The following is a 25,238-nucleotide window of genomic DNA, read 5'->3' on the forward strand; positions in this document are numbered from 1 at the left end:
CATGCAATATTGAAGAGTTACAAAAAAATTAAGAAAAAAGTAATTTATAAGAATTCCGAATTATCTTTATAGAAAAGCCTTGATAGAAGACATGAGAATACCTGTACATTTAGGTTCTGCTTTAAATACCTATACGATAACCGTCATTTGAATCAGTTCTCTCCAGGAATTAACCCTGACGCACCCAATTCTTCCTATAACACCCCATGAATTAGAGGGATTCAATAAAGCCAAACAGTTGGGGCTTGGTAACACACATGATATACAAAAGGTTATGAAACTGAAAATTGGGCCGTTAGCCTAAGAAGATAAGAAGATTATAAATCCGTGTCCTCCTTAGCGAAATGTTCAACCATATGTGGTTCTACACATAGTCTAAGTTGCTCATATACACAACTATTTTGCAACAAACAGACAATAATGAGGTCTGTTTTTTTTAGTTATGGCTAATCCAAACTCATTATTATGATTAGTGAAAGATCAAGAATAACACCAGGCAAAGCTCATCAAAAGCAAATGCCCCTGCCCTCTTGTCCTCTTCACCACAATTTCAATAACTGATACGGTATAACTATCATATGAAAAATAATAACAACATGAAAACCCATAATGAAAGAAGATCACCATATGAATCCATAATAATAATAATAATAATAATAAAGAAATAAACCACAGCAAAGCTCAAGATCAATACTTAACTCTTATATCACGCATGAAGACTGAAGCCTCCTTCACTTGGCTCACCATGGCTTGAAAGAAAAATTAAAGTACATGGAGATAACGTTGTCATTAAGGTCCTTCAACACATTGATAACCTCACCTTTGGTCAATGTTGGTTGTTTGCACAGAACCAATAAGCCAAGTAAGAACTACACCACCAGTAATGGGACTAATAAGCACATTAGCCTGTCAAGCAAGAATTTGAAAATTAGGCTGTTTAGAAAGTAAAATAAATGTACTCATGTATAATTTTCATTAGACTGAAATCATAGCATTCATTCGAAAACCCACTACCCAGATTCGTACCCTTCCTCCCCAAATCAAAACCCAATAATCTCTCATATTACCTTTCACGATTTCCTGCAGAAGAGCAACCCAAACCCTTCACTCTCCATTTGCAAGTCCAACAGACAATCATGATTTGTCATGTACATTCCTGAAAACAAAAACAAAAGGCAAAAAAGGGCAAACCAAGCACAAACGGTATCTAAGTTATCAATTGAGAACCAAACTGAAAACCAATTACCCAAATCCATGTTCTTCCAGCTTGCCCCGGGTTTGATCTGAACATGAGAGAGAGAAGCTTGGGCACCTTTTGTCAACGACAGCAATAGCATCGTGCGCAAGAGATGGAGAGAGCGAGGTCCAAATGCGTGGAGAATGGGATTAACCTCAAGATGAGACACAGAGCAGCTATGTGGAATAAAAAGATCGCACCACGTGGAAACAACATGCAGCATCCCAACATGTGGAAGGTGATGGCAGTTGTGTAATTAATGGAAAACCGGAAGCAAAAACGACTTAACCCAAACTGGGGCAGAAACACAATTAACCTAAACTTAGGGTAAAAACATAATTCACTAAAGATATGAACAGTTTTATTCCCTTCCTGCTATAGTATATAGAAAAATGCCGAGAAATCTTGTTACTTGGGAAACCAGTCGGTGAATATTGGAAACACAATGATATCGGACTGTCTTGAGAAGAAATTCTGGGGATTCTTTACCTGCTTCTGCTTTTTATGCAAGCAGTTTATCAGAGATGGATTATTCATTATGAAAGGAATGTAAAATAGCCACCTTACGAACTGTTAACTTTATCTTTTCTTAAATAAAAAAGGGAATAACGACCACCCAGGCAAACAGATGACGCAGGACCCTGTGGGAAACCAGTAAAGTGAAAGTAGAAATGGGAAACCAGTAAAGTGAAAGTAGAAAGGAATCTGGACTGTTTTTAAAATCATTTTTCTTTTGCGGGGAGAAGAAGTAAGAATCATTTCCTCAATTATTAAGGCCAAACCTTAAACTAAACTAGAACTACAACTGCTTCTGATTATTGATGTTGTAGCTGAAGTACATCATAGTCCAATGGCACTTCCAGACATCACACAATTAGCAATAGATGTTGAGCAATAGATGTTGAGCAAGGTCCTAGTACTGTTGCTGCTCAAACCTTGTATCTCAGAACTGGTGGAAACCAATCTTCTGCAACAAGGACTATGCCAACCGGGAATGAAAGTTCTGCTGAAGAATGTAAGTGTCTGATTTACTTATCTTTTGTTCTTTCTTGTTTCTTCCAAACCCGTGTTTGTGCTTTAGCTGAACTCTTTTAAATGATTGCAATGATTGAAGCGAACTTGGATTACTACCTACCACTGTACCATGCTGCATTCCGAGGCAATTGGGAAGATGCTAAACGGTTTTTGGAGAATGATCCTAATGCAGTGAAAGCTAAGATCTCAAACTTGTCAATGACCGCATTACATGTTTCGGCTTGTGAATGTCACTCAGAATTTGTGGAGAAGCTAGTAAAACTTATGCCTGCAGATGAACTGGCAGCGCATGATGAGATGGGGTTTACAGCCCTTCACTATGCTGCTATAGGTGGAAATTTGAGGTCTGCTAAGGCATTGCTCAAGGAAAATCCCAAGTTGGCGCAAAGTGTAGATATCAAAGGAAGAACTCCGCTTCACCTAGCAGCCACTTTTGCTTCTGAGTGTAAGGAATTGGTTTGGTACCTTCTGTTGGTAACTACAGATGAGGAACCTGGTCATCCCTTTACTGGTTCATGGGCTGCTAACCTCATGAATGTGCTTATTGCTTCAGGTTTCCATGGTAAGAGCCATTGTTACTATGATGATCACATCATTCACATGAGCATTCTTCTACTTCCCATAGTCCAATATTTGATTTAAATTATCTGTTACAGATATTGCTCTCTATCTTCTCCAGCAATATCCTAACTTCGCCACTGCTACTGACCAAGAGGACTGCACTCCTTTATACGTCTTGGCAAAAAACCAATCAAACTTCCTTGGTGGCAGTAGGCTTGGATTTTGGGAAAGCTGCATTTACCCATGTTGTGTTTCTTCTCTCATCTCTCACATTCTATATTTCATAGGCCTTTTTGTCTCTCCTGCTGGTTTTAAATAAATTCTGTATCATTTTCCATTTTGGTTTCAGTTATCCCTATTGACGTGGACTATAGACCACCAAACTCGGTGAGAGCTTACGTAGGCAGTCACCATGAAAGCGTCCAAAACCTTAACGGAGTGTCAACACCAGTACAGAATGGAGGTCAGGTTCTGCAAATTTGTGTATGTATTTTCAGGTTTTTATGGTGAATCTCATACGAAGTTTAGCCATTACAATGTCTTTATGAAACCAGTTTGTATCATGTTCTAGTTGGATAAGGTTTCGAAGCAAGGTTTCAGGTTTATTTTATATATTCAAACGTTCATATGTGCTAGAAATTAGAGTTTAGATAATAAGCTCTGTAATGGTAATGTTTTATGTTCTCTAGGAATAGGAGCCATAAGATCACCTTGTGCCAAAATTAAGTAGTAGTGTTCTGCCTACTGAATCAAAGTCAAACCATTTTTGCTTTCCTTGTTAGAGCAGAACACAAATGCAAATTTCTATCAGGTATAAGTAAAACCACCCAATGGAATAACAATCTTGGTAGTCATGGAAGGTTAATAGTTGACACTTCTTAGAGTGACTTGGTTCTGTGTTGCAGCTCTACATTGGTTAAGAAGACTGCTATGTGGAGCTCTTAAACAAATAGGTCAGTACTCGAACCTTACCCTATGGTATTTATATTTACTACCAGTCCTTGATGCTTTCGACTCATTTTACATTATGTTTTGAACTTGCAGCACCTTCTGGTTTCCTGACACTCCAGGATGCAAAATTTAGGCATCACTGTGCAGTTGAACTAGTAAAGCGAATTTGCTTAGAACTTTCACGTTCGCATATGTCTTGGCGTTTGAACTATGTTTTGAATTCAAATATCCTGTACATGGCCACTCGTAATGGGATATCAGAAATCATTGGTACACTGCTCGATTTTTTCCCTGATCTAATATGGGCTCGGCTCAGCAACAACCAGTTTTTGTTACTTCCTTTTGCTATTGAGCTTCGACATGAAAATGTTTTCCGTCTTGTGTGTGATCACACTGCACGCAGTAAATTAATGGCATCTACATTACTTGATTCTGGCATCAGCATCTTGCATCTGGCAGCAAAGTTGGCACCTCTAGCCCAACTCAATTCCGTATGCGGTGCAGCTCTACAGATGCAAAGAGAATTGCAGTGGTTCAAGGTGCTGTCTACATTTGAAAATGAACCAACTGTCTTTGTTTAGTTTATAGATACACATATTTGACATTGCTGATATTATCTTTCATTTTGAATTGTTTAGGTGGTGGAGACTCTTGTTCATCCTTATTATAAGCAGAGTAAGAACGAAGCTAATCAGACTGCTAAAGAACTATTCACCAAGGAACACGAAAACTTGGCCGAGAAAGGAGAGAAATGGCTGAAGGATACTTCGAATTCTTGCATGGTTGTTGCAACTCTCATTGCTACGGTTGTTGTTGCTGCTGCCTTTACAGTTCCCGGAGGTAACGACGAGGCTGATGGAAATCCAAATTTCTTGATGAAGAAGCCATTCATATTCATGGTGTTCTTGATTTCAGATGCAGTAGCTCTATTTTCTTCTCTAACTTCTCTATTGATGTTCTTATCCATCCTAACTGCTCGGTTTGCTGAAGAGGATTTCATTGACTCATTGCCAAAAAGGTTGATCATAGGTTTGGCTTCTCTCTTCTTTGCTATAGCTGCCACAATAGTGGCCTTCGGTGCAACAATTTCGATTGTGCTCAGCAAGAGGTTCAGTTGGGTTTCTATTCCGATCACCTTGCTTGCCTCTTTTCCGGTGACTCTATTTGCCATGCTGCAGCTTCCCTTGTTCATTCAAATGGTCCGATCAACATTTGGAAACAGCATCTTTCGTCAAAATTAACCTCAAGGGGATTTGCCCTGGTATTTTGGCTGTGGTTTCATTAATTAGGAGTAATTTTTTTTTTTTGGATACTTGAACCTGTTTGTACTTGAAATTTTTTCGGATAATTAATTATGAGTAATTTTGTGCAGACTTTGATTCACAGAAAAATTGACCTGTATAACATGCACCTATATGAACTTGAAATTAGTCGACCTGTAATCTTTCTCTTGCTCTCAACTCATACCATTTAGATTCTTCCAAGCAGACCAGATGGGGTTACTTACTAGCTCGTCGTACAATATGTGCATCCGGTGATCCCGCTATTGTACGTGTTTCCCAAAATTGTATCATACATTTCCTAGTTATTTACCATAGTAGTGAAATAGGGTGTAGTAAAGGAATATGATTCTCATGAACGCATGTAACTGTCACCTGATGTATGTATAAAACACTAAACCATATCTCCATAACCAAATTGGGTGGAGATTTTTGGATTGGAATTGACACAGACATAAAAGGGGAGAAACAAAGATCCAATATGAAATCCAAATAAAGTTAACTTTCAATTGAAATAAGATATTAGAGAAAGAACGGTAAATAGTTTTGATTTCGACCGCCGACGGGCACGAAATCGGAGAAGAACGAAGTGGTCTTGCAATGTATTCCTACTAGAGCGATTTACCAATAATCAAGTGTGACGGAACCGTTGAATTTATCTGTGTAAAATGGATCACCGAAATTTATTTGTTTATTTTTTGATGTATTGATAAATGATAACTAACTGAATTGTGGAGAAAAATTTGTTTGTTTTTGCTAAGGAAATGTTTGTTTCTTTTCGTTGGTTACGATTCTGATTAATACAGCAGGAGAGAATGAATGTGTAATTCATTATATTTATTACAAGTACATGCATCATAAGAAAGTAGATAGTTCCTGTCTTCCTGAGATAGGGTTCTAATATCGTATTCTAGTTGGAAAAGTATTAAACATAATTCAAAATAGACTCGGGTTAACCGTCAAATTCCCAAATCGATCTCCTCGCTTGTCTCAATTCCTCTGCATCTCAGATCAAATTGAGAGGCTAGCTATAGAACCAACTCCAAACTAGCCCTAAATCCCACCAGGCCAACACCTTAGATGATGGCGACAAACGCGAACATCGGCTACTCAATCCTGTTGCACTTCTCCGACTAGAACATTGTAGCTAGGACGCCACATACATTATAGAATTAACTGACTGAATGATAAGATATGTATATCGTAAACAAGTTAACAAATTAATTGTTTCTGCATAATCCCGGGGACATGGCTACATCCACTTTACAATCAACTATCATGACCAATATGCCTTTGGGATCAGGAGAGAGAGATTTATCCATCATCCATCAGATCTTTTTTACATATGGGAAGCCTTCATTTTATAACTAAGGAAGGTTCCCTCACATATTATGTTTCTGATGTGGGACTAAATACACATATATCTTCTTATGATGGCTTCTTGTGGAGCTTGGAGAAGCACCTTCACGATGTGGTACCGATGATATTTCACCATGACAAGGTAGCTCAGATGTCGGTCTACAAGTTTTATGACTGGTCTATAAGCGGGGAAGGTAGTTTCCAACTACCGACTACACTAATAGTACGAACTAGCTTAAGCTATAAATAGTTTAGAAGAGAAATCTAGGTAGCTAGGGTTAGGTTTTGGAAAGATATGCCTGTTCCTGACGTTGAACCAACTTCATTCAAGTGTGCATGCTCATCTTGGAGGTATGCTTTTCATTCTTGGATGTGCTCGCTCTTCATGTCTTCACTTTCAAATTTACCTATGCCCCATTCTCTCTCAAACTTCTGGGTCACCTGTTCAACAAATTTAACTCGCATGACCAACTTTCTTGGATCGACATTGGTGGTTGCTTTGTGCTGTAACTCCATCGCTCCCTGTAAGCCCTATTATCCACTACTTAACCTGTACTCATAAGCACACCGTTTATTGTAATTTTATGTACACATGTTTCTCTATGCATGATATGTATGCATTATTGCATCTAGAGCGGAGCGATGTCAATTTAGGCATGCAGTTTTGTTGTCAACCCTGATCTTAAAACTTTAGTTAAATGAGCAATTCTTATTCGTTGGTTTAGTTCACCAGCATATTGTAACTGTCTGTGTCTGTGGGCGTAGATGAAGATGTAGGAGGAATAGTCCGTTTCTTTTTTTGACCTGCACACAGGTCTTGCATAATGGTTTGTAGTTTAAATTGGGGATGTTTGATCTTTGGAACAGGTCAGCACTCAAGTCACTAGTTGCGAAGTTGCAAAGTTATGCATATGCTAGCTGCATATATATCTGCAACATCCGGAACTGCTTCAAGGCAATCGGACTCAACTATGACGTTTTTAACTTTAACTTGCAAGAAGTCTTGCAGCATTGTTAGTCCATTAGGCATCGTCGTTCTTGCCTATCATCTGTAATGAAACGCCACTTTGTTTTAGCTTGTCCAAAACTAAAAATATTTGAGACTAGTGACTAGTCATATTCTTTATCTTAATTGGAATTGAAAGATGGGTAATGAAATAAACTCGAGTTACTCGACCCAAGTCTGAATCAACTGTAAGTAAATCTGACACAAGCAGCAAAAAAATCTCTGGTCAGACCCAGTTTTGATGAAGCAGTCCTATGCTGTGAGATTTGCGGAGCTAACCATAGTTTTAAGTCTATCCTTATAGAAGCAGTTCGTAGGTGAGAATATGGTTCTCAGTGACAAAGAGCGTAATTCTCTCACAGAGGGAGCATTATATTAGCACCTCAGAATCTCAGATATATATATAAGAAGATATGAAACAACAAAAACAAACATATTTTCATTTCACAAAAAATTGGTTCAACAATGAGACACAAGTATATTCTATACTTTCCAAGGGTCATCTATGTGCGAACAAGTGAGGAGCTACACGATTTCTGTACAAGACAGGAAGTAGGATAGGACCCAACTTCATGTTACATGTAGACATGAGTATGCTACGGTATGTGTGTTTGATTTCAAGGAGAAAAAAAAAATCAGATTCATGAATATGTGTTGAATCTGCTTCTAGATCTCCAAACAAAGCAAATAAAGTTGTTTTTCTTCCAACTGGGGGGTCGCTCTTTCAATCATCTGAAAAGAAGGTAAAGTTGCATCAACTATTTGAGGATTCATCAGCCCCTTTTGGGTTCAAAAATCAGAAACTGATGTACAGCTTCCAAATGCACAACAGTCATGATAGTACATACCTGAAATCCCATCTTTTTGTACAGATCCTGTGCTGTTTTGTTCTTTCTTTCAACATGCACATATACCCGTTCTAATTCTGTGACATCAAAAAAGAGAGATCAGAAGGGGATTCATATCCCGGGAAACAATTAAGAATGAAATGCTTCATTTTCATCTTACCATCCAACTTTGCTTGTTTAATTGCAAAGTGCAGCATATTTGTTGCAACACCCTGGCGACGTGCTGGTTTGCTAACACACAAGTTTGCAATATAACCATATCTATTTGAGCGCGTCATTCTGAAGCTCCCGAAGTTGGAAGGTTTTACTCGTTCCTGCAATAGGTTCCATAGGCAGCTTAGCAAAGACACCAATTAAACAGACCAGTGGATAGAAGTCCTTAGTCTTTAAACAAAAATAATATATACCTCTGGAAAGGTCTCTCCACCCACCAAGTGCCGGGTCCTCAAATCAAGGGTTCCAACCATGCTTTTTAAAACAGGGCGTTTCACATCCTTTGAATCCTTCTTCATCTAAAAATTTTGAAAGCAGAACATGCCGACTATCAATGGAATACTCTTAATGATTGAGGACTTCAACTAAATAGACTTTGTGCAAAGAAGGTTGTATGAATAAACAAAGTACTAAAAATAGAGAAATTACGTCATACCGCAACAATGCATCTGCATTTATTTCCAAACTGGACATTTCTTCGCTTTTTTATTTCATTAAACTCCTGGAAATATAAGGTAATAATCAGAAACTCATTAAGGTATTAGACATATATTCCATATACAAATATTGGGAAATTAAAGTGAAAGAGACATGACTACCTGGTCTGTGTATTTCCTTAGGTGGCTCTCAACATATCTGTGTAATCAAGCGTAGCTAGAATCAGCAATGTCTAACTCCACTTTTTTGATAAATACATTCATTGAAGGCTTGGAGCCCACTAAAGACTGCACATGCAAAGGAAGGACTGTGACCCACCATTGGCAGGATCTAGCCATGGGGATATCCTCAAAGGCTCAAAATCATGATTGAGGTCAGAACTAGAAGTTCTGAGCCATGCTCATTCTCTTGTTTTATCTATCAGCTTGATAACTCCAGATGGTATAGACCATCAAGTGGGAGAGTTCAGATGGCATAGACCATATGATAGGAACCTTATGTTCCTCATGTAGTTAGAATAATGTGACTAACAAAGTCTCTCAAAGAGAGCAACACACATACACACACTGGAGGCAAGGGAAATCTGAAATACTCACCGATCACGATTTCGATCCTCCCAGTGAGTTTCTGCACGCAAAAATGCTGCTGTCTACCAAAAATTGAAAAACATGCAACCACCACATATTACTCATGGGACACAACCAACATAGTCCTTGAAAATTCCATAATCAACACTTAATGACATAGAAAGTCGTTTCTTACCCAGTATTCTTCATCACACATGGCTTCTCGTGCAACATATCCACCAAACTCAAACACATCGTCAGGATCTAAATCTTTATCTGAAGGTTGCCCCCGATTAAATTGAAGAGCACGGTCCCTAGACGACTCAAGATGAGGAGGATGGGGTTGTGCTGGAAGCTCTACTGACAATTCTTCAATCTTCCTGTTATGAGAGAACTTTGGCTCCATTTTCCTGTTCATTTGGTGAAGAACTGGAAGAGTGAGAGATATGTAGCACTGCAAAGATCCTAGTTTACAAATAAGAGGAATGACCTTTAATTGAATAACGACAAATAGAACCAAATAACTCACATAGACCAAACAGAATTAGTCCTGTCAAACTTTTGAAGACACCTTGTTCTGTCATGAGAAAATCTCACCAGTCCAGGTTTTGGAACTGAAATCGTAAACATCATAGCAGTTCTTCCTCCAGACTCAACTATGACAGAATAAGACCTGTTTCTTACAGCTTTCTTATCTCTCAAGGATGGAGAAAATGATTCCCAGGATGTGAAACACTTATTGGATCCCTGCTGAATGCCTGAAAGAGTAGCTGTCTTTTAGAAAAATAGCAAAATTATTCCAGGAGGCATAACTATCTTCTATCTAGATGTCAACTGGTGGGTCATGATAATGGATAAGACAAGATGACAACATGTTGGCTTGACTAGTTACTGATTCTTTCATATAAAGAAACAACAATCATAAAAATAAAAAATGACTTCAAAATCATCCTTTTCTGGGTCTGAGGTTAAAGAAACCATTCTTTTGAATACCCAAAATCTGGTGTGCCAAAACAGAGGTTGGATTCTAGACCTCCTGCATAGAAGGGACTCAAACTCAATAATTCTCCTATCCAAAATCCAAATTAGTTGTTTTGTTTGTGACTAATTGATGAAGGAAACAACAAGTGGGTATGCAGCAAACACAGAGGTTTATGAAGAAAACCAGTGGCAGCTGTAATCTTTAATGTTAATGTATCATTGTCAGGAAAACATGTGAAATCTCCCATGTGAAATCCCCCTCATTCTTATTTCTTTACTCAAATAATACACTTTCCTATTAGTACCAAGCATTACTCCTAAAACTGCATATCGAAATCTTGCACAAAAGTTCCTGTCAAAACGTATCGATATAACACAACACATACTCTGTGGGACTCGAACAAGATTCGCTCCAAGAATAGGGATGATCAAACCTCCAAGAGAATTCACCAATGTGAGGGGCTTGTAGCTCCAAATCTTTCAGAGCATTCAAACCCCCACACAAAAGCTCAGTACTCAGAAAAATTTTGAACAACTCTTTCCCCTTCTTCCTTTGAGCTCCTTTAATACCAAAATCCAATGTAAAATTTACCAAAGAAAACCAGTGGATCAAATCATTATCCTATTTCTAAATTTTCCGCAATGTGGGGAAAACTAATCAGAAATTTAGAAACTTTAGTGGTCACGGTCACATGACAACCGCATATGCATATAATAATTTCTTTAATTCACCTAAAAAATACACAATATATTCACCTCTCAATAATTATAAGCATAAATCCAAACCTACACAATCATAAATAAAATAAAATAAAATAAATGTTCATACTAAAAAAGCAGTAAAGATGAAATCTTTGTTTAACATTCTTGTTGGGTAGAGAGAAAAAGGCACCAGTAAGCTTCATCTACTGAGTTCAAGACTGAGTCAAGTTTCTTGTACAGAAAAGCACGCCCAAATTGACTGAAATTCGGAAGCAATTTCGGATTAAAGAAGAAGCGGAGGAAGAAGAAGAAGAAGAAGAAGGTTTTACCTGATTGGAGACGAAGCTCGGCGACGCGATTGTGCGGCGGCGATGAGCGGAGGCGCGGCGGCGAAATGATCGGCGGTTGGTTAAAGAAGGGGAAATTGGAATGGGTTTGGGTGAGTGGGATCCGGGAGAGAGAGCGCGGCGGTGGTTGTGGTGGCGGTGGCGGTGGTGCTGTGGTGGTTTTGGATTTTTGGGTTAGTGAAGAAGAAGAAGAAGAAGAAGAAGAAGCGGTTAGTTATTTGGATGGGTTTGTTATGAATGGCGGGGTCTAATTTCCGAGGCGTTATTATTAGTTTTTTTTACTTTATAAAAGAAAAAAGGAAATTAATATTTTGTTTACAGTTTTGTAACTGCTTTCTTTCTGTGTGCTGGAATCTGCTGACTGCCAGCTCTCCAGTGACTTTTGAAGGTGGCTTTCTTTTTTTTTTCTTTCTGAAACTGACGTCGTTTTTTACATATAGATAAGTCGTAGAAGTACACGTAAGAACTAACAACAAGTCGTAGAAGTACACGTAAGAATCAGTTCTAGTGATTCTACCAAAATTAAGTGGATATGATATTTCTCTTTAATAAAATATTTGTTGTGATGTTGTCTCGAATTTGAAATGCTATTTTCACTTCTACTAGAGGTTGTTCCACATAAACACATCTAGATAACCCAAAAATATTGTAAAATCAAAAATTATCCTACTTTTCCTAGCTCATCCTGAGTTCCCGACACATATGGCCTAGGATGGGGCTTGATTCTCTTCTTTAGTCTTTACCTTCTTTTCTTACTTTACTCTTCTTCATTAGAATTCACCACTTTGTTTTTTGTTTTAGATCCCCTTTATCTATCAAGTCCAGAGATTATTTAAAGAAAAGGGACTACAGACTGGCTTCTTTTGATGTGGGTAAAGAGGAAAAGGGCATAATCACATTGAGTAATCATTGATGAAGATGAAGATGAAGATGAAGCATGAAATTTCCTCTGTAAACTAATAATATTGATCAAACCAGGCAAATTCAAATACATGAAAAATAACCCTCACAAGTCATAAGCTTACTTTACATACACAACCCAATGGCCACAACCACAGTGACCTGACCCTTAAAAACCAACTACAAACAACTCACAGACTCAAGCTTCAAACTCAGGCTTCACCTTCCCTCCATACTTGTTCTTCATCTTCTCATCAAACTCTTTAGCCTTAATCTCTGTGATTTTTTCAGCATTGGCCATGGACTCCTCCTGAACCTTGGCAATGCGCCGACTCCTCTTCTTTGTCATGGCCTCTCTCTCGGCTTCTAATCCCTCATACTCTCTCACCCACCAGCTCTGAACTGCACAGCTCAACATTAACACCACCATCTGCATCATCAGCATTGCCATCAAAACCCCACATTCCAACCTCACCAAGAGCTTGGCCTCTTTCGGGTCCCTGGGGGACTTGAGCATCGAAAGAGTAGAACGCTCTTTTGTAAACAGGGCCAGAATGCCAAGAATTTGTCCGATCAGTGAGGCAAGGAGAAGGGAGACGTGGGTTATGAAGCAGAGGTGAGAGTAGAAGCCTACGAACGAAGAGAGAAGTGAGATACCAGAAATCATGAGGAATGCCAGACCCATCGAAGTTGGGGGCATACGGAGGAGGATAGTGGGGACTAGAGATGTGGCAGAGAGAATGAAAAGTATGAAATTCAGGCATGCTAGGAGGAGATTTGGGAAGGAACAAGAGCTCCTAAGATTGGATTTCGAGGAAGACATCTTCTGGGTTTGGGGTTTGGATTGCTTCAGAATCTGAAATGTGGTTTTTGGTTTGTAAGTGGGATGGGGGAAGATTTTGTATCTATATAGGAAGAGGCAGTAGCATCTGGCCGTTTGAGTCCACAACGGCTAGGTTTGTGATGACCCACGTTTGTCCTCGAACGATGATATATGTATGTTCCTATGTTCCCTCCTCCAGATTTTAAATTCTAGAATCCCACAGTAATCATCAGATTACTGTCCTAGCCGTTTGATAAGGTTAAAAACTTGGACCACTGCTACTGAGAAGACAAACAGTAAAAACACTTGATGAAAACTTTTAACTGCATAAATTTTAAACATCATTTACATGATGACCCCCATATTGAATGATCATTGGAAACACTAACAAGCTCGTCGCGTGATAATTTAACTAAGGTCACTCCATGCTTGAGGAATGCTGTTTGCAAAGCAATGAGTAGTTTCATCTGTTTCAGTCCTCTGCCGGTTCCTGCTGAAGAACAAAAATGCATTAAAAAATCAAAGATAACTACAGAAGTTACGTTTTACAGTTTCAAAAGTGGAATTTAACGTTGTGTTTCCATGTACATCTCATCTCCTACATCAGATTAAATTTCAGCTACCATCTTTTAAGTTGTTAAAGTCAATAATAGTTATACCTGGTCTTTACAGTCGTATAGATCCTTTGTATCGTTGGGCGCAAGAATGCCCTTATCATTGTGTGTTAGAATGCACTCAACTCTGTCCAGTGATGCTTCCAATTTTCCTGTGCTCATGTTAAACAATGCTTCGCCAGTACCCAGAGCCCTAATCATTTCAATATTCAACCATAAATCACAAATTAAACATTGCAAATAAACAGTTGATGAGCAACAAGACATAACAGCACTTTTTTTTTTTTTTTTTTTTTTGAGGACGATAACAGCACTTAATTTAGAAAAACAATACATTATAAATTAATCAACAAAGGACCATAAAAAATGAATACAATTTGGCTTTATGATTATTAGCATCTCGTGTGAAATGCAATGGTGACTGAACATCGCCTTCTGCAATTCTTCTTGTTTGTAAGTTTCATTTTGATCAATGTCTTGATGTTTCTCACTAAATGGATATAATAAAAGTTAAATACTAATAACGGTCTATCTTGAGAACTATCTATAAGTGAGATTACATCACATCATATATATATGCATTCATATGGCCACATAACTCTTACATCCTTAAATGCCCACAAGACTGAGCCACTTACCCAGTAACTTCTGGAAGTACGTAATCTGCCCTCCACCCAAAGCGCAAATCCACACCAGGGCACACGCCAAGTGATGTCTTATTCCGAATCCGAGATATACCATCTCCACCAAAACATGTAGTAAGCTTCCATTTCCATCCAGTTGTATTCATTCGAAAATTATGGCCAACGCCAACCTGTTCTTTATAAGAGTTAGTAGCGTGATTACTCCAACAGTTTTAGCAAATATGGGCTAGGTACAGGAAAGTAGGCAATTATACACGGTGAGTTAATGATTACTGTAAGATTAAAGATTATCAACTCCAAGTAAACATGGTGAGTAGCAATACAGGTGAGATGGTGTAATGTCCATAATATGCTTTGATGATGCAGGAAAGTAGTGTATTAGAGTGAAAGCATCAAACCTGAAGATTTAGAAAGTTAGTTAAAGGAATCTTCTTGGAAAGAACACGGACATCTTGACGGATAGGTTCATAGATGAACTTCAACCTCCGGTCAGGAGCTAAGTGCTTCAAGACAATCTTTGCTTGATAATCATTGATTGGAGCATTATACAACTGAAGCAAAGGGACAACATCAATAGTTGAAGATACTAAGACAACCATACATTACAGAAGCTAATGTCTAGCAACTAATAATTGGTATTCATTGCAAGGGCCGAGGAATAAGAACAAGCCACAAACTACAGAATTTCCAATCTACAAAAGCTAAACATACAATGTAACCGAGCCAAAACAGTACCAATCAAGTTGTCTAAAAGAATAGAACCAGAAATCAAACTTTTCTTCAGTCATATCATAGACACCTCAAACGAACCACCCTCGCACTAAATCAATCCGAGATTTCCATAGCAAGTGATCTTCATATTACACAAAGGTTTACTATTCCAGTATTCCTACACCAAAATTGCACAACAGGCACATGAATTTACATTGAGCTTACACTATAAAATACCTATCCAATTGCAAACAATAATCCAATCACCATTGCCTAATTGATTCAGGAAAAACTAAACCATCACTGAAGCAAACCTTGATATTTAACATAGCAAACACAGAATTGAGCATTGTTTCTCAAAAAAATCCAAACCAGGTGAACTGAGCACATAACAGAACAATTCAAAAACGCTAAAGATTTAAACTTTATGTACCTCCAAATTGATACCGACCCTTAAACCCTGTAGGTCTTTCCGGAACTTAAGAAACAACTCTGATGGTATCAAATTGATACTGTAAAGCTCCTCCCACGAACTGGGTTCTTCACCATTAGAATTCCAATCCATTTTTCTAACAATCAGGACTGTAAAGGACAAAGCTTTAGGAATAGTTCGTTCTTGGAGTACTATAGGGTTTTGATAAAACGCAGAACCGAGTGGAGCTGAACTTGTTCTGGGACTTGAGATATGTCCAATGAAGGAAGCTACACAAACGGGTCATGGTGGACCATGTCTTCTGTACTGGCCCACTTAAGCTTTCAGTGTGTTTATTGAAATTTCCGTCACCCTAATCCAACTCATTTAATCATCCAAGATTTAAGTTTTGAGTTTGATTGAATTGACTCATCCAATTGTTTTTTTTTTTCTTTTTTTCTTTTTCGATCCGAGCTCATCCAATGTACAAGTTTCGCCTCACAGCGATTCCTGAATGAGTACTAAGGTTGTTCATAATAATTGGACTTATTTTTTTACTCGTATTCCATGACATTATGTTATTCCGATTTTTAGAACAATATTGTGAGTGGTAAAAAAGTATTACATTAATAGTTTGGTAGAATGAGAATTGATATTGCAAGCTTTGTCTCCACACTTCTTTTGATAGGGTAACAACACAATCCAAATTGAGATTGCAAGTTACCATGACCTTCCAAGTTACTTGATGACCTAAAGAAGCCCTATAGAATAAAGTAATTAGCCACCCATTGAAAGGGTGTCACTTATAGTAGTCTTGGACTGCAATTATTTGTTCATTTCTAATCACAAACTCATTATTAAGTAAACTTGAAGATATTAATTTCGTAAAACTTCAAAGAGAATTGGGATACCAGCTTAAGAACTCAAACATAGCATTTTCATACCAAAGACTATGATATCTTGATACTCCCTCTCCATTTGTTAAGGTATCCATCATAACATCGATCAAGTCTCCAAATTTATCTCCATTCTAATTATTTGTATGATATCCAAACAAATCGTAATGTAAAAGAACGTGAAGTGTTTAAAATTTTAATGCTAAAGGGACATCAGTATGGTGTCATCATCAAATATGTCAAATCTGTATAAGACAATGTCATGTTCGTCGAACATGTGACATGATTTGAACCAATTAATAACGATTGATTGGTATATTGTATATCTTTGTCGATACTAGATGAGTACAATGAGCACAATAACTGATAACAAGAACTATTTCTCATCGAATTATTCACAAAAGTTCAGCACGTGAATCACATAAATCTACTTGTCTCCGCATATATATACACACCGTAACGTAAAAAAACATGAAGTGGTTAAAACTCTGACAATAAACGGATATCAAATGATGACGCATCATCTATTATGTCAAATCTATATAAGATAACAAACATGTAATATGATTTGCACCCATGAATAATGATCACTACCTTTCTCGTGTATTATATATCTTTGTTAGTACTAATTGTCAAGAAGATCACTCCTTCCCCAAGATTTAGGCACACGAACTATAAGAGCTAGCGAGGTGAGTCATGAATCTCATCTATTCATCACAATACACCATACAAACATCATCATAGAGAACATACCATAACCTACCGAGTTAGTAACGATGGATACATCTCTTGTATATTGCATTTCTTTATCAGTACTAATTGCCATGAATATCCAAAGTTTAGGCTAACACAAATTATATAAGACTCAATGACTCATGATTCGTAACTTTTATTTACTCAAAGTTCGTCACATAGAACAAGCCATAACCTACAGAAAGTCAGAAATTATAAACGTACACAAACTATGAACACCATGAGAGTTGAGATCTAAGTTCTCACTTATTCTAACAGAAGTCCACCATACAAAGATCCCCACAGAAACCAAATCACTATGATCAAAGGTTCTGAGGCCACATCATGGCTGGAACTGAAGCAGGCCTTGTGCGTCTTGCCACAAATTTTCTCACCCACACATGCTTCCCATTTATGGTGAACTTTGCTTTCTTCATACCACTGAGTATGGCTTCAACAGTATTAGCAGAATAAAACACAATTGTTGCATACAGTGCTTGCTGAATAGGCTGCACTTCCTGCATCTTCAAAGACTCAATGCAATCTCCGTAAACCCTAGTAAAGAACTGTATCACCTCAGACTCATGAACAGGGTACCCCTTGGAGAATGTGACAAACATTGTCCGATCCTCTGGTGGCACCTCGTTTCTTCTCGCCGGCGGTGGCTGTTTGCGAATAGTGCTAGGTGATGGCCTCACCTGGCTTTGATTTGCTGCTATTGAGTTTTTATAAGCAGTGTTTCTTTCAATGGCATGTACCATAATGTCACTTAAAGCTTTGACGCACACATCCTTGCCTACATCGGCAATACCCCTGGCCGCAACTAGGCGGTGTTCATAGAAGAATTGTACCGAAACTCCTTTGTCCATGAAGGCTTGTAGGAGTGGAAGGTCAGAGCTTTGGGACAAGTACGAAAAAAATGTACCATTGATAGCATAGAGGCATGTGACTGTCTCATCTGCTAGTTCATTGATTAAGATGAGGGGTAAAGCCAGCATCCTCTTGACCACATTTTGGAACCCCAACTTCTCTAGCCAGAGCCAGAAGGCCATAACCTTCATAGACTCCACCGGATCGCGGAACAGAAGGATCGCCAGAATGGTGTAGAGCTCTCTGTCCATTGCATGACGTAGGCACACCTCCTCTCTTGTCATAGAAAATGAAGACACCGAGTTTGAAGCCATTTTGTTGCAGCAACTAATTGATCTAGAACCTGCAAAAAAATTAAAATCAGGTTAGTAAAACAGAAACAAAGAAGAAAACACACTTGGATTGAAAAATAGACCTCTAGTTTTCTTTGTTTGTTCTCAATGAATTGTGAAGCCTGGTCACACCAGCAACAATAGGACTTTGGTCACCTATCAAGCCTCTGGTTCATTTAAAGAGAATAGGGTCAGTCCAAAACTCAAAACTGATGCTGAGCTAGTGTCATTATGGTCTTCTTATCGATCTGTTTTGCTAAGTGGATGGCTTTGTTGGTTTAAAATTTCACCTTAAGCAAGAAGTCATTAATGGCAAACACACCAAAAATGTGTTGAGGGCATCTTTGCATGGCAACTTTTAGCCTGGTGTCACTAATCCTTCAACTCCTCTATGAGGATTGTATATTTGGCATCAAGGAAATCTCACAAAACCAATTTTGAGTGCGGGTGTCTGACACTTTAAACCGTTTAATTGCTTTTTATCTGTATGGTCAAAACCTGAGTTTATCATTTTCTGCATGCAACTACCTCTTAACACTATGCAAAGTTAGTTCAAGTTCATTGTCTGCTTCCTCCGCAGCAGAACTGTTTATAAAACCACTTTCTCATGAACTATAGTGGTTTCCTGTTTACGGGGCAGAAGACGGGTTTAACCGTGTAATAGGTTCGATCCTTCCCACCGCAGTAAGAAAATAACGCACTTTCAGAAAACAAGGTCGCAACAAGTGAGAAAGTAACGCACAACCAGAAAACCAGGTTGTAACAATGTACAGTAGTAAGAAAATGGCGCACTTCCACAAACTCGTTGCAAGTCGCAACCAAAGTACATAATCTAACGCATCCTTATATCAGGGGTCAATGATAGTTTATGAAAGACTACTCACCGGAGTGCATTGCCACGCATGAATCGATTGAGGTGGTGCAGTGGACTTCTAATGATGTTGAAATGCAAGTATTGATGTTTGGTACAGGATGGCATGATTCCAAAATGTGGAACAAGAAACATAAAATTTGATTCTTCTGTATAATACAATGGCATCATTATAGTCATTAAGCTCATTACATAGCAACTAAAGCCTATATGTGGAAACACTCTGATTAGATTTTCAGGATGACTGGACATAGTCTGCAGATGCAAATGAAACTTCAACTTCACAAGCATTCTTCCATAATCAGGAAAATGAATCATGAAGCTAAAATGTCAATGTGGTTGGTTGTCCATGTCCCCGCTACAAATTTCAAAGCCGGTAACGGTAGGCGTTGGCGCGGTGGCACATTGTAGATCAGAGAGTGAGAACGATCGCCAAGGAGCATTGCGTTGAGGAGGAGACGGCGGTGAAGAATCTGATGATCCATTACCAGGCGATCTTTTATGCTGTGGATGTAGAGGAGGACGACAAGAAAAGGGCGACTGAGAAGTTGATTTGGAATCATCCCCACTGTTGGTGCCACTAAGAGTCTCTTCAAGATATATGCCTCGACTAGAGCTAGCTGATCTCCTTATCCCACCACCATTATTCTTCAGGTCCCGGAAATAACCATTGGCCAACAGATTCTTACGCTTCTTGTTATAAGGATTTACTGGCTTTGCAAGCTCCTTAACAGTAGAAACAGATGATGCATCTGCTAGGCTCGTGAAGGACTTTGATTTGCCATTATAGAACTTGGATATCCCTCTCCTGAAATGAGATAGAATGTAACACTATAAGATCAAATGCATGAAAAATGGCAGCATAATAAAATTATTCTTGTCTATAAGTTTCTCAAGCTTGAAGCTTGTATTTAAAGATCTTAAACTCATCTAAAGCTTGTAGAAATTATCACCTACAAGAAGAGGGTCTTCTACAATAGCAACTGTATATTTTGTATAAACTGCAGAAATGCTTTTAACTTTAAACTTGAGAGCAATAAATTTCTCTCATTTCCCTTGACCTCATCCCATTCATTTAAGTCTTACATCTCCCAATTTCAAAACTTAAATTTAACAAGACTTTAGTACCTAAAGGGTTTGCTAATTCTATCTTTCCTCTCTTACACAAGAAAAGCATGTAATACACTGGTCGATTAATAATCCAGGTGCTGTGTGGATAGACTTCAAGCACATCCAAAATCCGACCTTGACAATTCAACATAGAAGCTTACAAGAGTATAAGAACAAACCAACATGTAATGAAAGCATCGCCTTCATTATTTTGATACCCTCAAAGTATTCTACAAGCTATGCATGGTTACTGTGGAGACTGGAAACTAGATAAGTTAAACCTGAACATGTTACCATCACTGGATGATTCGTAAGAGAACAAAAACAAAGCCTAAAGAAGAGACAAAAGTCAAAACAAAAACAAAACCCCCAAAATGAAACTTTGACAGAAACTACAACGTGCTTTGATCAACTTCCTTTTGGAATTTTCACAACACAACAATAACAACCGCATCCAGAAGGCTCAAACATAGAAAAATCCTCTCATATTCCTCTAGTTTCACAAAGATTAATCAAAGCATATTACAAGCAAATCCAAAACACTGTATAAAGTTGTGAGCTTTCTATTCTTAAATCCAATACAAAGGAATCAATTTGGGGTCTGTGTGCATATTGGATCATTAACAAAGAAACACACCAGCTAATAATTCTCAAAGTCAAGTCCCTCAATAAGAAGCAACCAAGCAAGTATCAAACTATTACCCCAACACGAACCAATACTAGACAGTAGCTAGCTACTTCCTTTCTTTCTTGTTTAGCTTTCAGTAAATTATGAAACCACTCACAAAGAAAATCTACAAGCTAGTTAACTCAAAACCTGCTCTTTATCAGTAAAACCTATAACATGCTAAGCAACCAATAAAGCATCAAACTTTTAACTCAAATTCCAAAACCCAATTCACTAATCAAGTAAACCAACAACACCAAGTAATCAAAATCCAAATTAAATCAAAACCCAACTAAGAACAAAGTACCGAGTGACTTACTTGACAGGCAAAACCTCCTCCAGCTGGTCCATGGTGTCCAAAGGCCCTTTAAACGAGCTCTGAACCTCAGCCTCCTCACCCTCCGACGACCCATTAGACTCGTCACTGTTATTACCAACCGACGAAGACCTTGAGCTGCTAGAGTCCTCCTCCAACTCCAAACGACGATCCTGATCAAACCCTTTTGTGTCGTAGATCGAAATACAAGGCATCCCATGGATGAACCTCCCGGAGCGTTGGATCATACCATTCCCTCTATTCCCATTTCTGTCCAAAGCAATAGACATGATGTGGGTTTTGCTTCAAAGTTGAGAGCCTATAAATAGTAAATACTGAAACTTTGGATTGAAAAACAACAGAGATGGTTCTAAAAGCTGAGAGATTTGATTGAAAGATTGAAACTTTAGACTGAAAATCAGCAAGGGGAGGAAAAATGAGTGGAATTGGGTATTAATAGCTGGTGAAGAAGAAGAAGACCCACATGGGTTGGAGACTTGGAGTTTTATCTGAATCGAATTGGGACTCTGAGAGAGTATAATAAGCAAAGAGATAAGAGGAGAAAATAGAAAGAAACTCAAAAAGAGGTTAAAACAGAATAAAATTTGGGAGGCTAAGCCTTATCCTGTTGAACCAGAGAGCTTAAAAATTAAAATATTCAAGTATGGCTTTGGGGAACAGTACACTAAAGTTATCTGTTTCTGTATATTTTATCCAACATTTTGGGGGGGCTGGGATTGAGTGTGGGGTGGCCTCAGGGAATTGCTGTGGTTTGTTTCCTGAGGTTGTACAAGGATTTGGTTGACTATGGATGTGAATGTGAATGTGTGATGGGGATGTTTCATTTGCACTGTGATCTTGATAATTATGAATCTCTGCCCTTTACTCTTGGGCAACCTCAGAAGCTTAGGGTCCCTTTTGCCCTACCTAATTAGGGAAAGAAAGGATAATGTGGGGTCCCAGCCAGGCTTATCATATTTGTGTTCCTTCCTTTTCTGGTGTGATATCATATTCGAGCCCATATTCGATCGAGGTTGGAGCACATTGATTGATTGTTTATTTGCCGGTTTCAGAAGAACATGGTTTCCCATGGACTCGGATCCTCGGCTTATGTTTTCCTATTCATATTGTCTCATAAAACAATCCTAACCATTTAAAAATGAACAACGGCTTAGATGTCATTTATTTCAGTTTTCAGATATTTTCTTCTCTTTTCATTCTCTCTTTCAATTTCTCGTGTAATTAATCTCTCACATTGAATAACAAAGATAAAAACAAACCAGAAGACAGGAGGACTCTCTTCATCTACGTCTCCTTCTATCTTCCCCCCTCGTATCTATTTCCCTCTCTCTGTCAAATCTTTCCATTGGCCACGCAGAGAAGAAGGGGAACTGATTTGGAAAGTCAATCCTGAAGATTTGTGGGACGGCTGAGTTCAACAACCAAACCACCTTGTTTTCTCTTTGTTTTGCAACAGTGTTTTTCGAGGAGCTATTCAACAAGCAAACACACAGAGAACACATGAAAAAGGAGAAAGAAGTTAGAGGCGTTAGCAGGGCAACGACGTCGACGGCGCTGGGTCCGTATCTTGCTGGAGCACAAGGCAGGGGTGTGCGCGCTTGTTGGAGGGCCGGAGATATGAGCTAGCCTCGCACGCTCCTGGGCAAGGATGCAGAGGTGCAAGGGCGGTACTAGGTCTTGTTCAATCGATCGCGGCCGTGGTTGTTGGGGGGGGGGGAGGGTTACGCTCACGGGGAGCAGCGCTCGAGTTTCGTGAGGGAGAGAGAGGAAGAGAGACTGAGAATAGATTATGCGATGTGAGAGAATGAGAAGAGAAGAAAATATCTGAAAACTGAAATAAATGGCATCTAAGCCGTTGTTCATTTTTGGATGGTAGGATAGCTTTATGAGACAATATAAGTAGGAAAACATGAGCTGAGGATCTGAGTCCGTTTCCATACCATTATATATCTACGATATTTCTGAGTCTCTGACCTAGCTTCAAGTGCAACATATTAAATGACTTCTAAATACGTATGGCAATCCATAGCCGTATATTTGTACTTAGGTTGTTCTACTAGAGCAGATTGAATATGTTTTGAAATACAAGATACGTAATGCAATCCATAGCCGTATATGTGTGACTACTGACTAGCTTGTTCTATAGAGCAGCTCCGCTTCTTTGTTCAAGTTGTATGATGATATATGGAGACTGAGCCATTGCATTTAGGGAAAATAAATACTAATTTTGATCTAACTTGTTTGGAATTTTACCCGCCTATGTAAGTTCGTTATGATATTTATACTAACGAAAATGTACTAACGATGTCTGAATATCAAAATGAATCTAGATGCGTAAAATACGTTCCCCACTTTCGTTCCTATCAAATTTTGGGAAACTTGGTTAGTTGGTTTTTAAGATAAAACTGTGGGATTGAACTACTTTGTGCTTTGGAAACAATTAAGTATGCAATCTTTTGTGCAACTTTATGTTCCTTGGCAAAGCAAGAAGCACAGAAATTGAAAGTTGGGCGTATGAGGTATTAAAATACTAGATCCATGAGAAAGGGAGAGATATCTGGCTATGATTCTTTGAACATTGGCAGTAACCTAATAGCTTGGCAGGTACATTGCATTACATGTTATATTTAGGAGGAAGATATTTCATAAGGACCTAAGAGATGATGGCACCTCGCAACTTCGCACATGTTGCGACCGGCAACTTGTTGGCCTAAGTTTAGAATTGGATATCGCGTCGGCAACGTTGTCCTCTTGTGGTGGCCTGGTAATTCCATCCCATGAAAAGAATAGTATATATGTCTGCTTTTGTGATTCAGTCATGATGACGAAACATACAAACCATCTGATCAGAGATATTTGAAGCTTTGTGATTCTGAGATATTTGAAGCTTTGTGATTCCATCTGATCAGAGATATTTGAAGCTTTCAGACAGAATCACAAAGCGAACAAAACCAGATGCTCTTTTGTGTTGTATGTTTGTAATACATACGTATTGTCGAAATCAAAAGATAGACGCGGAGATGAAATGTATTGAATGAAAATGTGTATGCATTCTAAGGTAGTCTTTCACAAACAGAGTTTCTTTTTTTCTTTCTTTTTTGGATGAAGCCTCTAAGGCAATCACATGTGTAAGGATATATCTAAGAGAGATAGACGAAAAGCGAGTAGCAAGAGCTTTAATGTCTTCTGTTGATTTTTCTTCAAGGTGGAGCAGTGGTGTCATTAACCCCATCAAACTAACTTGCAGTGAGTAGCAAGAGCTTTAATGTCTTCTGATGATTATTCTCCAGGGTGGAGCAGTGGTGTCATTAACCCCATCAATAACTAACTTGCAGTCTCCTACCTCTAGTTTTCTATGCCCGCTATCTATATAACAAAAAGAAAGCTGTCTTCTTCAGCCATTTGGGACTAAAGATTGTTTTAATTTTCTTGTACTAGCAGCAACCAGATTTTCAAGGAGGTCTCAAATTATGAATTCTCTTATTGTATAATCTCCAACAACCGATCTAAAGTTTGCTTTAAAATGCGTTACTATAAATCATAAATTAGTAAATTGAAAGAAACAAGCAGAAAATGTAAAATGCATAAAAAAGCTTTGGACTACATCTTGGTTTTTATTGATTGATGACTAGTGTACATCTCACAGAATTTATAGGGTAGGGATTAAAATCAAATGAATACACATACTCTTAACAACAGCCATGTATGTATTTGTCATTTTATCGAGGATGTGTGCCTTGCAGGTGCCTTTCATGTTACTTAGGTTTACGTAGCACAAGCTTTTGAGGATGCTCG

The 25,238-nt window shown here is 38.4% G+C and overlaps 6 protein-coding genes across 6 annotated transcripts; 2 read left to right on the top strand and 4 right to left on the bottom strand.

Moving 5' to 3' along the window:
* The first annotated feature begins 1,349 nt into the window (after positions 1–1,349).
* Positions 1,350–3,528, top strand: LOC101312774 (serine/threonine-protein phosphatase 6 regulatory ankyrin repeat subunit B-like). The gene is made up of 6 exons (XM_004288933.1): positions 1,350–1,489; positions 2,185–2,252; positions 2,352–2,834; positions 2,929–3,078; positions 3,183–3,301; positions 3,523–3,528. Exons 1-6 carry the CDS (start codon positions 1,350–1,352, stop codon positions 3,526–3,528), a joined length of 966 nt encoding a protein of 321 aa, XP_004288981.1.
* Positions 3,287–5,025, top strand: LOC101313065 (ankyrin repeat-containing protein At3g12360-like). Its single transcript, XM_004288934.1, has 3 exons — positions 3,287–3,786; positions 3,878–4,323; positions 4,423–5,025. The coding sequence occupies exons 2-3, from the start codon at positions 3,976–3,978 to the stop codon at positions 5,023–5,025; spliced, it is 951 nt and encodes a 316-aa protein (XP_004288982.1). The 5' UTR covers positions 3,287–3,786; positions 3,878–3,975.
* Positions 5,026–8,022: 2,997 nt separating this feature from the next.
* Positions 8,023–11,683, bottom strand: LOC101295364. The gene is made up of 10 exons (XM_004287585.1): positions 11,507–11,683; positions 10,024–10,252; positions 9,691–9,904; positions 9,525–9,577; positions 9,090–9,126; positions 8,927–8,992; positions 8,685–8,789; positions 8,438–8,591; positions 8,278–8,354; positions 8,023–8,161 (listed from the first exon to the last, which is right to left on the bottom strand). Exons 2-10 carry the CDS (start codon positions 10,125–10,127, stop codon positions 8,096–8,098), a joined length of 876 nt encoding a protein of 291 aa, XP_004287633.1. The 5' UTR covers positions 10,128–10,252; positions 11,507–11,683; the 3' UTR covers positions 8,023–8,095.
* Positions 11,684–12,456: 773 nt separating this feature from the next.
* Positions 12,457–13,310, bottom strand: LOC101295651. Its single transcript, XM_004287586.1, has one exon. It carries the CDS (start codon positions 13,245–13,247, stop codon positions 12,624–12,626), a length of 624 nt encoding a protein of 207 aa, XP_004287634.1. The 5' UTR covers positions 13,248–13,310; the 3' UTR covers positions 12,457–12,623.
* Positions 13,311–13,639: 329 nt separating this feature from the next.
* LOC101295941 lies at positions 13,640–15,954 on the bottom strand. The gene is made up of 5 exons (XM_004287587.1): positions 15,650–15,954; positions 14,904–15,056; positions 14,500–14,675; positions 13,907–14,054; positions 13,640–13,737 (listed from the first exon to the last, which is right to left on the bottom strand). Exons 1-5 carry the CDS (start codon positions 15,779–15,781, stop codon positions 13,720–13,722), a joined length of 627 nt encoding a protein of 208 aa, XP_004287635.1. The 5' UTR covers positions 15,782–15,954; the 3' UTR covers positions 13,640–13,719.
* Positions 15,955–19,377: 3,423 nt separating this feature from the next.
* LOC101296226 lies at positions 19,378–22,038 on the bottom strand. The gene is made up of 2 exons (XM_004287588.1): positions 21,426–22,038; positions 19,378–20,137 (listed from the first exon to the last, which is right to left on the bottom strand). Exons 1-2 carry the CDS (start codon positions 21,710–21,712, stop codon positions 19,660–19,662), a joined length of 765 nt encoding a protein of 254 aa, XP_004287636.1. The 5' UTR covers positions 21,713–22,038; the 3' UTR covers positions 19,378–19,659.
* Between the last annotated feature and the right edge of the window lie 3,200 nt (positions 22,039–25,238).

Source organism: Fragaria vesca, linkage group LG1 (genome assembly GCF_000184155.1).
Source record: "Fragaria vesca subsp. vesca linkage group LG1, FraVesHawaii_1.0, whole genome shotgun sequence".
Taxonomy (NCBI): domain Eukaryota; kingdom Viridiplantae; phylum Streptophyta; class Magnoliopsida; order Rosales; family Rosaceae; genus Fragaria; species Fragaria vesca.

Coding starts and splice junctions, on each gene's coding strand:
- LOC101312774 (XM_004288933.1), top strand. CDS start 1,350: ATGGAGAGAGCGAGGTCCAAATGCGTGGAGAATGGGATTAACCTCAAG. Junction 2,835..2,928: donor TATTGCTTCAGGTTTCCATG/GTAAGAGCCATT, acceptor TATCTGTTACAG/ATATTGCTCTCTATCTTCTC. Junction 3,079..3,182: donor GGAAAGCTGCATTTACCCAT/GTTGTGTTTCTT, acceptor TTTTGGTTTCAG/TTATCCCTATTGACGTGGAC.
- LOC101313065 (XM_004288934.1), top strand. CDS start 3,976: ATGTCTTGGCGTTTGAACTATGTTTTGAATTCAAATATCCTGTACATG. Junction 4,324..4,422: donor GAGAATTGCAGTGGTTCAAG/GTGCTGTCTACA, acceptor TGAATTGTTTAG/GTGGTGGAGACTCTTGTTCA.
- LOC101295364 (XM_004287585.1), bottom strand. CDS start 10,127: ATGATGTTTACGATTTCAGTTCCAAAACCTGGACTGGTGAGATTTTCT. Junction 9,905..10,023: donor ACTAATTCTGTTTGGTCTAT/GTGAGTTATTTG, acceptor CCAAATGAACAG/GAAAATGGAGCCAAAGTTCT. Junction 8,993..9,089: donor TAAGGAAATACACAGACCAG/GTAGTCATGTCT, acceptor TTATATTTCCAG/GAGTTTAATGAAATAAAAAA.
- LOC101295651 (XM_004287586.1), bottom strand. CDS start 13,247: ATGTCTTCCTCGAAATCCAATCTTAGGAGCTCTTGTTCCTTCCCAAAT.
- LOC101295941 (XM_004287587.1), bottom strand. CDS start 15,781: ATGGATTGGAATTCTAATGGTGAAGAACCCAGTTCGTGGGAGGAGCTT. Junction 15,057..15,649: donor GGGTCGGTATCAATTTGGAG/GTACATAAAGTT, acceptor CCTTTGCTTCAG/TTGTATAATGCTCCAATCAA. Junction 14,055..14,499: donor GTACTTCCAGAAGTTACTGG/GTAAGTGGCTCA, acceptor TGAAATGATTAG/GGCTCTGGGTACTGGCGAAG.
- LOC101296226 (XM_004287588.1), bottom strand. CDS start 21,712: ATGTCTATTGCTTTGGACAGAAATGGGAATAGAGGGAATGGTATGATC. Junction 20,138..21,425: donor GAGGAGGTTTTGCCTGTCAA/GTAAGTCACTCG, acceptor ATCTCATTTCAG/GAGAGGGATATCCAAGTTCT.